This window comes from Prionailurus viverrinus, chromosome C2, assembly GCF_022837055.1.
Source record: "Prionailurus viverrinus isolate Anna chromosome C2, UM_Priviv_1.0, whole genome shotgun sequence".
NCBI lineage: Eukaryota > Metazoa > Chordata > Mammalia > Carnivora > Felidae > Prionailurus > Prionailurus viverrinus.
The window spans coordinates 85,397,590-85,411,303 of record NC_062569.1 but is presented as its reverse complement, the minus strand read 5'-3'; the positions used below and the strand labels follow the sequence as shown (position 1 = coordinate 85,411,303).

The following is a 13,714-nucleotide window of genomic DNA, read 5'->3' as shown; positions in this document are numbered from 1 at the left end:
GCACAAATATCCCTACATACTTGACACCTTTGAAGCAAGAAATGTGAGTGGTACAGAGAATTAAGTTTTAATGTGAAAAAGAATTTGGCAGTTTGTTGTTGTTTGAGAGAACTACCATACTACTTATTTCTTTTCTCCCTTCCCCAGAGGTCTTTTTTCTTCCGTGTGTGTGTGTGTGTGTGTGTGTGTGTGTGTGTGTGTGTGTGTGTGTGTGGTGGAGGTTAGGAGTAGGTCTTCACATCTTTGTGGTTTAGGTTGCAGAGTGCTTTCCAATTCATTTTTTTAAGGATGAGAGAGCAGATGCTGGGCTATGGCAGCTACCTGGTGTTCTTATCTGAAATGTTACAAAATCGTTTCCAAATTATTATGACTCACAACTGACTTTGAGGAATTATTGTGGGAGACAGGACTTGATATTTTTCAACAAGGAAATTGGTAGATAGAAAGCTAATTGAATAAGCTTTGTTATCCACATAAGGTAACTCTTTTTTAATTTTGTTTTTTTAAGTAATTCTTACACCCCTACATGGGGCTTGAACTCACAACCATGAGATCAAGAGTTGCATGTTCTACTGACTGAGCCAGCCCGGCATGCCACGCATATGAGAACTCTTAATAACTATTGAAACAGTAGTATGATAACATTTAGCTGATTTAACAACTCAAGATTTGTGTGTTTGATGGTAATTTCTGTGCTTTAATTAATTAATTAATTAATTATTTATTTTTTAAAGGAGAGAGTGTTCCAGTAACAAAGACTAATTTGCCAAATCCTTCAGTGGACATAAAAGGAATGGGAGATGAATTCTATAGTCCAGAAATACATAAACGACACACTTTGTTTTGTGGGACTACTGTAATTCAAACTCGTTTCTACACTGGAGAACTTGTCAAAGCTGTAGTAGTTAGAACAGGTAGAAAACATTTCATCTCTTCTTGCATGGTTTAGCATATTTGATGCCTACTGAATGTTTAAAAAGAGATTTTGGGAAATAATTCTCATTTTCTTATAAAAATACATTTTCTTCTTTAAATTTTTTTTTAAAGGATTTAGTACTTCCAAAGGACAGCTTGTTCGTTCTATATTATATCCCAAACCAACTGATTTTAAACTCTACAGAGATGCCTACTTGTTTCTACTGTGTCTTGTGGCAGTGGCTGGCATTGGGTTTATCTACACTATTATCAATAGCATTTTAAACAAGGTATGTAAATGGGACTCTTAATAGGGTTTGATTCTTAATGATCACAATTCTTAATGGCTGCTAAGGATTTGAAATGAGATGAAGAACTTAACTTTTAATTTAATTTAATTATATGACACTAGTAGCTGTTACTTTAGAGAGTACAGATACAGAACATTTTCATCATAGAAAGTTCTTTGGGATGGCTCTGGTTTAGGCGATCTTTTTCTTGCTCTCTTGTGACTTAAAAAAGGGAGGGTGACCACAAACTTACCAAAACCTTTATTTTCTTTTTTTGTAACTTTTGGGATATATAGCAATCAAGTTATTTGTGAGCCCTTGTCAGACTTCTCTTTTCCATCCCTTTTGGAGATGGGCACAGTACAGTGCTTGTAGCAAGTCAGTATTTGATAGATATTGGTTGGATTTTGAAGTGTTGAAGTGTGTGGTGTATGAAGCGTGTAGAGCTCTTAAAATGAAGATTTCCTTTAAAAGTAGCTTACGTTCTGGGCACCTGGGTGGCTCGGTCGGTTAGGCATCTGACTTCAGCTCAGGTCATGATCTTGTGGTTTGTGAGTTCGAGCCCCGCGTCGGGCTCTGTGCTGACAGCTCAGAGCCCAGATCCTGCTTTGGATCTTCTGTCTCCTTCTCTCTGCCCCTCCCCCATTTGTGCTCTGTCTCTCAAAAATAAATAAATGTAAAAAATTAAAAAAAAATTAATAAAAAAAAGTAGCTTACATTCCATAGTCCATTGACAATTCATTGAGCTTTCTATTTTGCAGACTCAAAAGGGAAAAAAATTGTAAATACTTTATGGATGTAAATACATACATACACACTTATATATAAAATTGAAAATGGTTTATAGATTCTTCACTAAAGAAATACACACATTAGATTAGTAAATATTTGATATTGGGGAGTCTGACATTTATTTTTGTGTTTATTGTAGGTAGAAATTGGGGTCATAATTATCGAGTCTCTGGATATCATTACCATTACTGTGCCACCTGCACTTCCAGCTGCAATGACAGCTGGTATTGTGTATGCCCAAAGAAGACTGAAAAAAATTGGTATTTTCTGTATCAGTCCTCAAAGGATAAATATCTGTGGACAGCTGAATCTTGTTTGCTTTGACAAGGTTGGTTCAGTTTTATAATCATTCTCAAAGGTTACTTTGGTAGCTTTTAAATATTTAGATTAAGGTTTTCTGTATTCTCTATCAACAAATTTGTACACATTGTATAATGTTCTTCGAATATTCCTCTTTTTCAGCTTATTTGACACATGAATCATTTTTGTACATTCTCATTGCTTTTTCAATTTTTAATACTTCGGGATTGCCCAAATCTGCAATTGTCTTATCATTCATATCCAGAATTATGCCTTATAATAGTAATAAAGATTATCTGATCTTTCTTGTTTTTAACAGAGTAAGCTCCATACAGATGTATTTACTGGAATTTTATTGCTATTAGGTATATATGTTTAGTTAAAGTTTGCTCTATGATTTTATTGAATATCTTTCAAAATTATTAAGGTCACTGATTTCACAATTTTATGTGAAAATGACCAGTTTTGTACACATATGAAATATTCCTTGCTTTGTCCTATAGAGAGTTTTCCTTTCCTCTGCTGAAATTAGTTTTCCTAAGAGTTTTAGGAGTTAAATCTTGACCACAAAACCTTCCATCAAGCTCTTGTTGGTAACTGATAGGATAGGAATAAGATTTTTGTGCATGATCACTATTAAAGGAAAAAATGTGAGACGTACTTTTGTTTTTAAAAAAAGTCATATCCTGGGGCAACTGGCTGGCTCATTGGGCAGAGTGTGCGACTCTTGATCTTGGGGTCGTGAATTGAGCCCCACATTAGGCATGGAATTACTTAAAAAAAAAAAAAAAAAGGTCCTATCCCATGACTACATTTTATATTTATCTGTTTGGAAAATTTCACTTATGCTTGTCTTTTTTGGAAACCTTACAATTAAAATTTTTAAGCAGATAACAAAAGTAGAGGAAAGATACAAGTATAAAAAGTCCTCATTTACCCATCACTCAGCTTTGTCAGTTAATCAGCATTTTGTCATTCTTCACTTCATCTGTCCCCTCACTTTGAAGATGGCAGCATCAGACATTCTTTCACCCAATATACCTCAGTTTTATCTCTAGAAGGTGTTAAAAAAAAATTAACTGCAGTACCATTATCTTATTCCACTTAACAAATTAACAGTTCTTTAGTATTATCTAATATCCAGTTCATATTCAGCTTTCCCTGCCTTTCTCAAAAGTATCTCAAAATTTTACAGTTTGCTTTTTCTGTCAGAATCCAAATAACAATTGCATTGGTTACAATTAATCTGTAACAATTGTTTTTCTTGCCCCTTACCCTGAATCATCTATTGAAGAAACCAGGTCATGTACATCTTGGATTTGGCTGATTGCTTCCTCCTGGTGTCATTTAACGTGTTCCTCTTCCTTTTTTGGTTCCCTGTGTCCTAATGTCTCCTTCCTTTGTAGGGATCCTTGATTAATTGTTGCATTGTTCTGTTTTTTTCATAATACAAGTCCATAAACATATACTTCTACATATATGCCCTCCGCCCCCCCACAGAGGAACCATATCACAAGGAATGTTCTGTACCCTTTCCCCACTTTAACTGTTTTTCCTGAAAGTTATTTTTTATCAATATACAGAGATCTTACTAGTTTTCTTTATTTATAACTATATACTACTTTTATTATGTATATGTAGCATAGCTTTTCATGTTTTTCTTTTTTTTTTGGAGGCATTATACTTTGTATATATGTACTTTAATTAATTAATTAATTAATTAATTTTTTTAAGACTGGAACTCTTACTGAAGATGGTTTAGATCTGTGGGGGATTCAACGAGTGGAAAATACACGGTAAATATTAGCTAGAGTTGATAATTTATTAGTTACTTCCTAATATTTTAATGTATGAGATATTGAAACTGAGTAATATTACAGCTGTGTACCCACCACCATGATTAAACGGTTGATATCTTGTCATACTTGCTTCAGATCTCTTTTAAAAGATTTAAAATATTACAGATATTGCTAACATCTTAAATCTATCCCTTTCCATAGCCCTACCATCATTCTGAAGTTGTGTTCTGTTAACTGTCTTTGCATGTTTATATATTTAGTCTACAGACATATCTCTCTCTCTAAACAGGACCTATTTGTAAACAAATGCATATGACTGATACAATGTACATGTGTTTTTGCTGCTTTTTTTTTTTTTTTTTTTTTTTTGTGCCTCTTAACATTGTTTTCAAGATTTATCCAGGTTGGTATGTATGGGGTCTAACTTACTAATCTTAACTATTGTTTGGTATTCCATGATATGATCAAATCATAATATCTGTTCTAAGGGGCCGTTTCATCTTTTTTCTCCCTTTCCCCTTCCACTTTCACAAATGGTGCTGCAATTATAATTCTTACACACAACTCCTTGTGACCATGTAGTTGAAATTCAGTAAACAGCTTCTTGAAAATGTTGGTGCTGGGTTAGATAGTACGTGCATGGCTACAGGTGTAGCAGGTACTGATCTCTAAGTGATGGTGCTCCCACTGCCTCCCTCAGTGGGTATGAGATCCTGTTGCTCCAGTTCTTGCCAGACTTGGTATTGTCAGGCTTCTCGTTTTTGCCATGGACAGATGTGAAATGGTCTTTCATTGTGGCTTTTTGCAGTTTCCTCATTACTTATAAAGCTGAGCTTATTTTCACATTTTTGGAGGGATGGTCATTTAGCATTCTTCTTGTATTGTCACTTTATATATTGACAATGTTTCTGTTGTGTTCTTAGTCTTACTCATTTATTTGAAGTCCTTTGTATTTATTGGGAGGTAATCTTTTTCAGTACTATGCATTGCAAAAATATTCCAGCAGTCTGTCTTGTCATTTTACTTCCTTGTTGCCTTTTGATGGCTTAGTAGTTGTATTTATGTCATTTTTCCCCCTCAGAAGTCCGTGGGATTGAAGTTTATAGAGTTTCTGAGAGAGTATTGTTTGGTTCATATAATTTCACAGTTGTTACATCTTCTTGGTAAATAGTTTGTCACATTGTGACATTATTTAATGCATCCTGCCTTAAATTCCCTTCCATCTTGTATTCCTGTAGTTACATCCCACCTGTTACCCGAGGGTATCTTTTTCATCACTTTACTTTTTAATCTTTCTGTGCCATTGTGTTCACATTTATAATTCCAAGTAAATTGGAAATTATTTCTACCATTTCTCACCCTAGTTCACACATTTTCTCAAATTTCTCTCTCATATTTTTGTACATTTTCTCAGAATTTATACATTTTCATCTTTTACTGCTTGTCCTTAAATTATTAAGTCATAGAGTTTCAAGTTCATGGGTGTCTTTACTGGGTTTCTAGCCACCCCCCCCCCCCCCCAAGAAAGCCATGGACTGTAGGATACTTTTTTGATTATTCTCCTCGCCTCTTATTTATATGTATTTGTTGCATAGTATTTTATGATTAGGATCTGAGTTTTATGCCATCTGCATGCTAAGATTTGCTTCGGTTTATGAACGTCTTTGCTAACCATTGCTTATACATCCCATTCTTCTGGAATAAATCACCATCTTCTGTAGCTACATTTGTTAGTGATTCTTTTGTTTCACTATGAGTTTTTTTTTTAACTTACTTTTATTTACTTATTTTTAATATGAAATTTATTGTCAAATTGGTTTCCATACAACACCCAGTTCACTATGACTTTTGAAGAATGGCGTAGCTGTCTAGATTTCCAGGCTGTCACTTGTGTTCTCTTAGCGCTTTGAAGGTGTTATTCCATTCCTCCTGACTCCTTTTTCTTTCTGTTTTTTAAGAATCCTTCTTTATCCTTGATTTCTGCAGTTTCACCATGATCTTTTTATTTGTGTAGGACTTACTTGCTTCTTGATTCCAAAGATTTATGCTTTTCATAAATTCTGGAAATTTTTCAGCCTTTTTTTTTTTTTTTTTTTAATTATGACCTTTCCCCCATTCTTTGTTTTCTGTCCATCTGGGAATCCCGGACATAGGTTACATAGGAAATTGCACTTGTTTTTTTTCCAAGTCAGCCTGTCCTCCTCTCCCCCCATCGTGTCTTGTTCTTTTTCTAAGTCTTTAATTTAAAAGTGCCCTTTTTGCATTCTTTCAGATCGCCATTCTATTATCTCAAATTTATGGGATTCTAATTCTGTCTTTGTTATGTCTGTTGAGTCATGGGAATGTTTCCCAGTGCATTTTTAAATTACGGACTTATGCTTAGCAGGAATTTTCTGTGAGATTTCTTTGTGGCTGTGTTGTGGGAGCTCCTCTCTGGAGACTTTAGACTGTGCTTGGGCCAGAGTGGTATCAGTCGTGCCAGATGAGCTTTAATATTACTTTCATAACTTGAGGATCTCTGGACCAGCAGTAGCATGGATTCAAACCCAGATCCTATCCTGACTGGTGTTGTGATTCAGAGTTTATGCCCTAAAACCAGACCTCCTGCGTTTGAATCTTTGCTGTGCCACTTGTGTGCTGTGTAACCTTGGCAAGTTACCTAACCCTCTGTTTCAGTATCTCTTCTATGAAATGAGGATAATAAAACCTCTTCCTGTGGTGAAGAGGACATGAGTCAGATATGTTTAAAGTCAGATATGTTTAAAGAACAGTGCCTAGTGCACAGTAAATATTTTACAGATATTAATGATTTTCTTGAGCTTTGGGTGAGAGAAAAAGAGATCAGCTTATTCTTAGTTTGGATATGTAGGTAAATTATTTTCAGTTTATTGTTTTTCCAAAGATGCTCTTCAAGAGCACTGGCTATCTTGGGTGAAAGGGATCCTCTCAGTTTGAACTCCCCACTTTGTATCTGGCCAGGACTTTGTCTTCCATTCCTATATGGGAATTAAAGCCTGGGTCCTTAGCATACTGGGATGACTCCCCTCCCTTCTTCCTTCTCTCACAGGCAGTCAGCATCACTCAGGTTCACATTCCTCTGGTTTTCCTTTCCTTCCATTTCTGACACTTGAAAATTTCCTTTTCATTCTTATGAGCTTGGTTTTGAATTTAAATGATGATGTGTTACACATTCATTTTGTGTTTTTACAAAAGAGATTTTATGTATTCTTATATGCCTATAGGCAGGAATTTTAATTATTATTTAGTATCTAGTATTTTCTATATTGTTATGTCTGGCATAGGTATTCAGAATCTTAGATAAGATGGTATTTTAGTTAATGTGTAATTTACATGGAAGAAAATGTTTTTGAATGCTGAAAACTGTAGTGAAAATTAATATGCACAGAAATGCAAACATTTTTATTTCCATTTTTTAAAATTATAAAACCTGAGTATGATTAGAATATTTATAGTCTTAGATTTATGAATCTAATTCAGTGTATTTTCTATTTAGTTTTCTTTTGCCAGAAGAAAATGTTTGCAATGAGGTATTGGTAAAGTCTCAGTTTGTTGCTTGTATGGCTACCTGTCACTCACTCACAAAGATTGAAGGAGTGCTTTCTGGTGATCCACTTGATTTGAAAATGTTTGAAGCCATTGGATGGGTAAGTTCAATATTTTAAAGCACAAGTAACTTGAAGGAAAATAATCTTGCAGCAGAAAGATGGTTTCTGCTGGTTGTTTTGATGACCAGTTCATCTTGTACCATAAAGGAACTATGTAACATTGGAGAAACATTTATAATTGTGTAAAAAAGTGTCCGTTTTAATTAAATTAACTCACTCAAACACCCTTAATAGAAGATGATCTTCTCAGGTGCCTGCTTTATGTTTATAAGAGAAAGCAGCTGTTAGCAATTGGGGGTAATAGGCCCGAGTCAGAAAGATGATCTTCAACAACAATAATCTGTTGACCATAGGTGAAAAGTATAGCCCTGTGTCTTCATTGTTCTTTTGTCCCCATGTTCTACTTTCTGTGTCCACACACACACACACACACACACACACACACACGCGCACAGTTTTGTTTGTTTACAGTTTGTTTGTTTTGGCATTGATCATTTTGAGTGCATGCAGTGTTTCCTGGTTACCATTTCACAGTATTGTGTCCTTTTACAGATGCAATAATAAGGTTGTTTTTAAAGTTCCTTCTGGCTTCTGAATTATTTTCTCTGGGTCAGTTTTCTTTCTCCCTCCCAACACTTAATCTTTTTCCTTCATGCCTTTTGTTTTCATGATATATCTTGATGGTACATTTATATTTAAGAATTAAGGTTTGCTTCGATAATTCTGGGTAGCTGCAGTCAGGTTTTTACCCTTGCCCGTATGTGTGTAAGTCTGTTTACTTGAGCTGTGTCTCTTCTGAACTTCTGAATGGCAAGGCCGACCCAGGGGGAGCTCGCTGTGTGCTGAGGGTGAGTCCTCATCAGGGGGCATCCTCAGCCCAGAGCTGCAGAGCTGGCCTTGTAGGTTGCCCTCCTTACCCGCTCTGCTGACCCTCATGGTAGCAGCCTTCCCTCCTCTCAGGTAGGTCGTTCATGTCTCTAGACAGTCACCCCTGGTCTTGTGTTTTGTTTTTATTTCTGCTTAGCTCAGCTATTCGGGCTGGTGAAGAATGTCCCTCCCTTGTATGTCCTCTTGTGTTTATTCTGGGCTGCTGTTTCTTGCACTGCTGCATTCGTCAATACAGTAATCAGTTTGCCTTTTATCTTCATATTTGAAATCCTTCTTTTTTAATTTCCTATTTACTTTGACAGGATTCTTTCTTTTTTTGTATTTTGTTGATTTTTTTTTTAATGTTTGTTTATTTATTTTGAGAGAGAGAGAATATCCCAGGCAGGCTCCACGCTCTCAGTGGGACATGGAGCTCAATCCCACGAGCTGTGAGATCGTGACCTGAGCCAAAATCAAGAGCTGTACACTCAGCTGATTGTGCCACCCAGGTGCTCCTGTTTTGTTAATGTTTTGAAAGAGGCACATGGATGTGTGCATTAGTGTTTGTCCATCTTCTGATAGCCCACAATAAATATTTGTCAAATCTAATTCCCAAAAGGCCTTTAGAGGATAATTTATGAGAGTAAAGCAAAATAGGACTGGTTCATCTTTGATGTTCTCTAAAACTTCTCTCTAGATGAACAGATTTTCAGTAGACTTAGTGTTCTGTTTGTGCATCTTTTAAAAATGGGTTAAGGGGCACCTGGGTGGCACAGTCGGTTAAGCGTCCGACTTCAGCCAGGTCACGATCTCGCAGTCCGTGAGTTCGAGCCCCACATCAGGCTCTGGGCTGATGGCTCAGAGCCTGGAGCCTGTTTCCGATTCTGTGTCTCCCTCTCTCTCTGCCCCTCCCCCATTCATGCTCTGTCTCTCTCTGTCCCAAAAATAAATGTTGGAAAAAAAATATTTTTTTTTAAATAAAAATGGGTTAAATAAGTAAGTTTGTATAATAGCATGTTTTGTTGACACTGAGATGTCTTGATGCTTGATCTTATCACGAACTATCAATGGAATGTTTCCACATAACCAGTCACTGCTGTTAGTTGATGTGATCGATGCCATATAAGAACATCCCAATTTCAGAGATGTTAAAACATACCTTAGAATCGTATAAAATTGGCTCATTGGGAACAGTGCCCTTCCCCATCATTTTCCCATCGATTCCTTCACTTTGAAGTCTAATTATTTTTTCTTGTGTATGTGTACTTCATACAAGTTTTTGTTGGAATTATTTCACCAAAAATAAGTGTTTTTAAATTAAATTTCAAGCACTCAGGGTTAGTAGTATCTTAACCAGAAATGTTCACTCTGAAACACTAAACTCAAGTCTTTGTACCTCAATGTGTGCTTCATCCGGTGGTTCTCCTAATTGTATCTGAGCTCCACATACTTTACAAATTTTTTTTTTTATCTATTTTTTTTTTCAACGTTTATTTATTTTTGGGACAGAGAGAGACAGAGCATGAACGGGGGAGGGGCAGAGAGAGAGGGAGACACAGAATCGGAAACAGGCTCCAGGCTCTGAGCCATCAGCCCAGAGCCCGACGCGGGGCTCGAACTCACGGACCGCGAGATCGTGACCTGGCTGAAGTCGGACGCTTAACCGACTGCGCCACCCAGGCGCCCCTACATTTATCTATTTTTGAGAAACGGAGTGAGACAAAGCGTGAGCAGGGGAGGGGCAGAGAGAGAAGGAGACACAGAATCTGAAGCAGGCTCCAGGCTCTGAGCAAGTGGTCAGCACAGAGCCTGATGCGGGGCTCGAACCCACAAACTGTGAGATCATGACCTGAGCCAAAGTCGGATGCTCAACCAACTGAGCCACCCAGGCACCCCTGAGCTCCATATACTTTTGAATCCTCTCCTGTTAGCAGAAAAGAACCCTTGGATGATAGACTGAACATTTTTGGAACTGCAAGAATCTTCTATTTTTTTGCAGGAATAGTCTCTAAATCCTACGACAAGTCTTAGTCTTAGGAGCAAAATGAGAAAGATTTTCTCGTTTCTTTATTCCACTTCTCATCTCTGCTTCCTATCTCCCATGGATTTCCAGGACTTTAACTTTGTTTAAAATACATACAAGTTTACTTATACTAACATAAATATAAGTATGCTAATATATTAGTGGTCTAGTAGTACTCGTTTATTCTTTGGGTACTGACTTTGTTGTCGTTATTACTGAAGATAGCTGTAATGTTTCTTTTAAAAGTAGAACCAGTGAATTGAATTTTATGAAGTAATGTGTTGAATATTTTCCTTTCAGATTCTGGAAGAAGCAACTGAAGAGGAAACGGCACTTCATAATCGAATTATGCCCACTGTGGTTCGCCCTCCAAAACAGCTGCTTCCTGAATCTACACATGCGGGAAACCAAGAAATGGTGCGAAATCACGTTAAGTTGGATAATACTTACCTTAATACTTAAGTTAATACTTAACTGTTAACGTTCATGTTCAGTCCTCATTTTGAACTCTTGCTAGAAGATGAAATCACATGTCCTTTATTTAAGTCTTAGGCAGATACGAATATGTTAGCTGCATTTATCCAAAACTACACATCTGGTGTGTGTCGCAGGCACTCTGTGTGTAAAACATTGGGATGTAATTCTAATTACCATTACTTTTCCTTACTATTTATTGAACAACTTAGGCCTTGTGATTTAAACAGTGATTAATCCTTTAAATTCCTATGATTTAGCAGAAAGAATATGTGAATGGCTTTATTTTTAGGTGAATTTTAAAATGTTTCCCCTTAGTTTATTTTTAGTACTTAATATGTTAATATTTTAGGATAACAAAGTTTTTGAAAATAAGCACAGAGGGGCGCCTGGGTGGCACAGTCGGTTAAGCATCCGACTTCAGCCAGGTCACGATCTCGCGGTCTGTGAGTTCGAGCCCCGCGTCAGGCTCTGGGCTGATGGCTCAGAGCCTGGAGCCTGTTTCCGATTCTGTGTCTCCCTCTCTCTCTGCCCCTCCCCCGTTCATGCTCTGTCTCTCTCTGTCCCAAAAATAAATAAACGTTAAAAAAAAAAAATTAAAAAAAAAAAAAAAAAAGAAGCACACATTACAAAAAAAAAAGGAGATAGTAGAGAAGCAATCTTGAAACCTGACTTTGAAATACTCAAAGCTCTTTGCTATTTTTTAGATAATGTTTTGTGCATGTATAAAGTTTTTTTTTTTTAATAACTTGAGTATGTTGATGAGTCTAATATGTACTTTTCTTTATTCTCTTTGTTTTATTTTTAGGAGCTGTTTGAACTTCCAGTAAGTGAAGAATGTTTACTTGTTACTTAAAGATATGTGTTTTAATTCCAGAAAAATAACAAATGCTTTGTGCATCTATTGAAATCATACAGGCTATTTATGAGATAGGAATTGTTCGTCAGTTTCCGTTTTCTTCTGCTTTGCAACGTATGAGTGTGGTTGCAAGGGTGCTAGGGGATAAGAAGATGGATGCCTACATGAAGGGAGCACCTGAGATCATTGCTAGTCTTTGTAAACCTGAAACAGGTAAGGAATCAACTAGGCTTTGAATGAAATTGTTATTTGTGTAAGCTTGTAGTTGTAATTTTAACAATGGCGTTTATTTTTTCCTTTTTAAAAGTTCCTACTGATTTTGAAAAAGTTCTGGAAGATTACACTAAACAGGGCTTCCGCGTAATTGCTCTTGCACACAGAAAATTGGAATCGAAACTGACTTGGCATAAAGTACAGAATATTAGCAGGTAATGTGGATGAACAGTCATTCTACAGCTTTTCCGGTAATGTATAGTTTATATGTCATGTACAATAATTTATATGTTGTGAGTATGTATTAAATATTTATTTTTTATTTAAATCCAAGTTAGTTAACATAGAGTGTAATAGTGTTTTCATAAATAGAATTTAGTGATTCATCACTTAACATATAACACGCAGTGCTCATCCCAACAAGTGCCTTTCTTAATGCCCATCGCGCATTTAGTCCACCCCCCCCACCCACAACCCCTCCAGCAACCTCTATTTGTTCTTTATATTTAAGAGTTTTGTATGATTTGTCTCCCTGTTTTTATATTATTTTTGCTTCCCTTTCCTTATGTTCATCTGTTTTGTATCTTTAATTCCACATATGCAGAAGTCACATGATATTTGTCTTTCTCTGACTTATTTCGCTTAGCATAATATACTCTAGTTCTATCCACATTGTTGCAAATGGCATGATTTCATTCTTTTTAATTACCGAGTAATACTCTATTGTATATATATGCTACATCTTCTTTATCCATTCATCTGTTGATGGACATTTGGGCTCTTTCCATACTTGGCTATTGTCGATAATGCTGCTATAAACATTGGAGTGCATGTGCCCCTTCGAAAGAGCACACCTGTGTTCTTCGGATAAACACCTAGTAGTGCAAGTGCTGGATCATAGGGTAGTTCTATTTTTAATTTTTTGAGGAATCTCCATACTGTTTTTCAGAGTGGCTGCACCAGTTTGCATTCCCACTAGCAAAGGGTTCCTTTTTCTCCGCATCCTCACCGACATCTGTTGTTGCCTGAGTTGTTGATTTTAGCCATTCTGACAGGTGTGAGTTGGTATCTCACTGTGGTTTGGATTTGTATTTCCCTGATGATGAGTGATGTTGAGCATTTTTTTCATGTGTCGGTTGGCCATCTGGATGTCTTCTTTGGAGAAATGTCTATTTGTGTCTTTTGCCTGTTTCTTCACTGGATTATTTGTTTTTTGGGTGTTGAGTTTGATAAGTTCTTTATAGATTTTAGATACTGACACTTTATCTGATATGTCATTTGCAAATATCTTCTCCCATTCAGTTGGTTGCCTTTTAGTTTTGCTGATTGTTTCCTTTACTGTGCAGAGGCTTTTCATCTTAATGAGGTCCCAGTAGTTCATTTTTGCTTTTGTTTCCCTTGCCTCTGGAGATGTGTTGAGTAAGAAGTTGCTGTGGCTGAAGTCAAAGAGGTTTTTGCCTGCTTTCTCCTCGAGGATTTTGATGACTTCCTGTCTTACGTTTAAGTCTTTCATCCTTTTTGAGTTTATTTTTGTGTATGGTGTAAGAAAGTGGTCC

The 13,714-nt window shown here is 36.5% G+C and overlaps 1 protein-coding gene across 4 annotated transcripts in view; it reads left to right on the top strand.

The window, feature by feature from the left end:
• Positions 1-13,714, top strand: part of ATP13A3 (ATPase 13A3) — an 88,876-nt gene that overhangs the window by 37,948 nt on the left and 37,214 nt on the right. For all 4 annotated transcript variants that reach the window (XM_047875471.1, XM_047875468.1, XM_047875469.1 and 1 more), the window contains 9 exons: positions 735-914; positions 1,048-1,205; positions 2,137-2,325; positions 4,032-4,093; positions 7,611-7,761; positions 10,913-11,029; positions 11,895-11,912; positions 12,005-12,158; positions 12,253-12,373. In XM_047875471.1, coding sequence (XP_047731427.1) covers positions 735-914; positions 1,048-1,205; positions 2,137-2,325; positions 4,032-4,093; positions 7,611-7,761; positions 10,913-11,029; positions 11,895-11,912; positions 12,005-12,158; positions 12,253-12,373 — 1,150 coding nt within the window. The remainder of the gene's footprint in view (positions 1-734; positions 915-1,047; positions 1,206-2,136; positions 2,326-4,031; positions 4,094-7,610; positions 7,762-10,912; positions 11,030-11,894; positions 11,913-12,004; positions 12,159-12,252; positions 12,374-13,714) is intronic.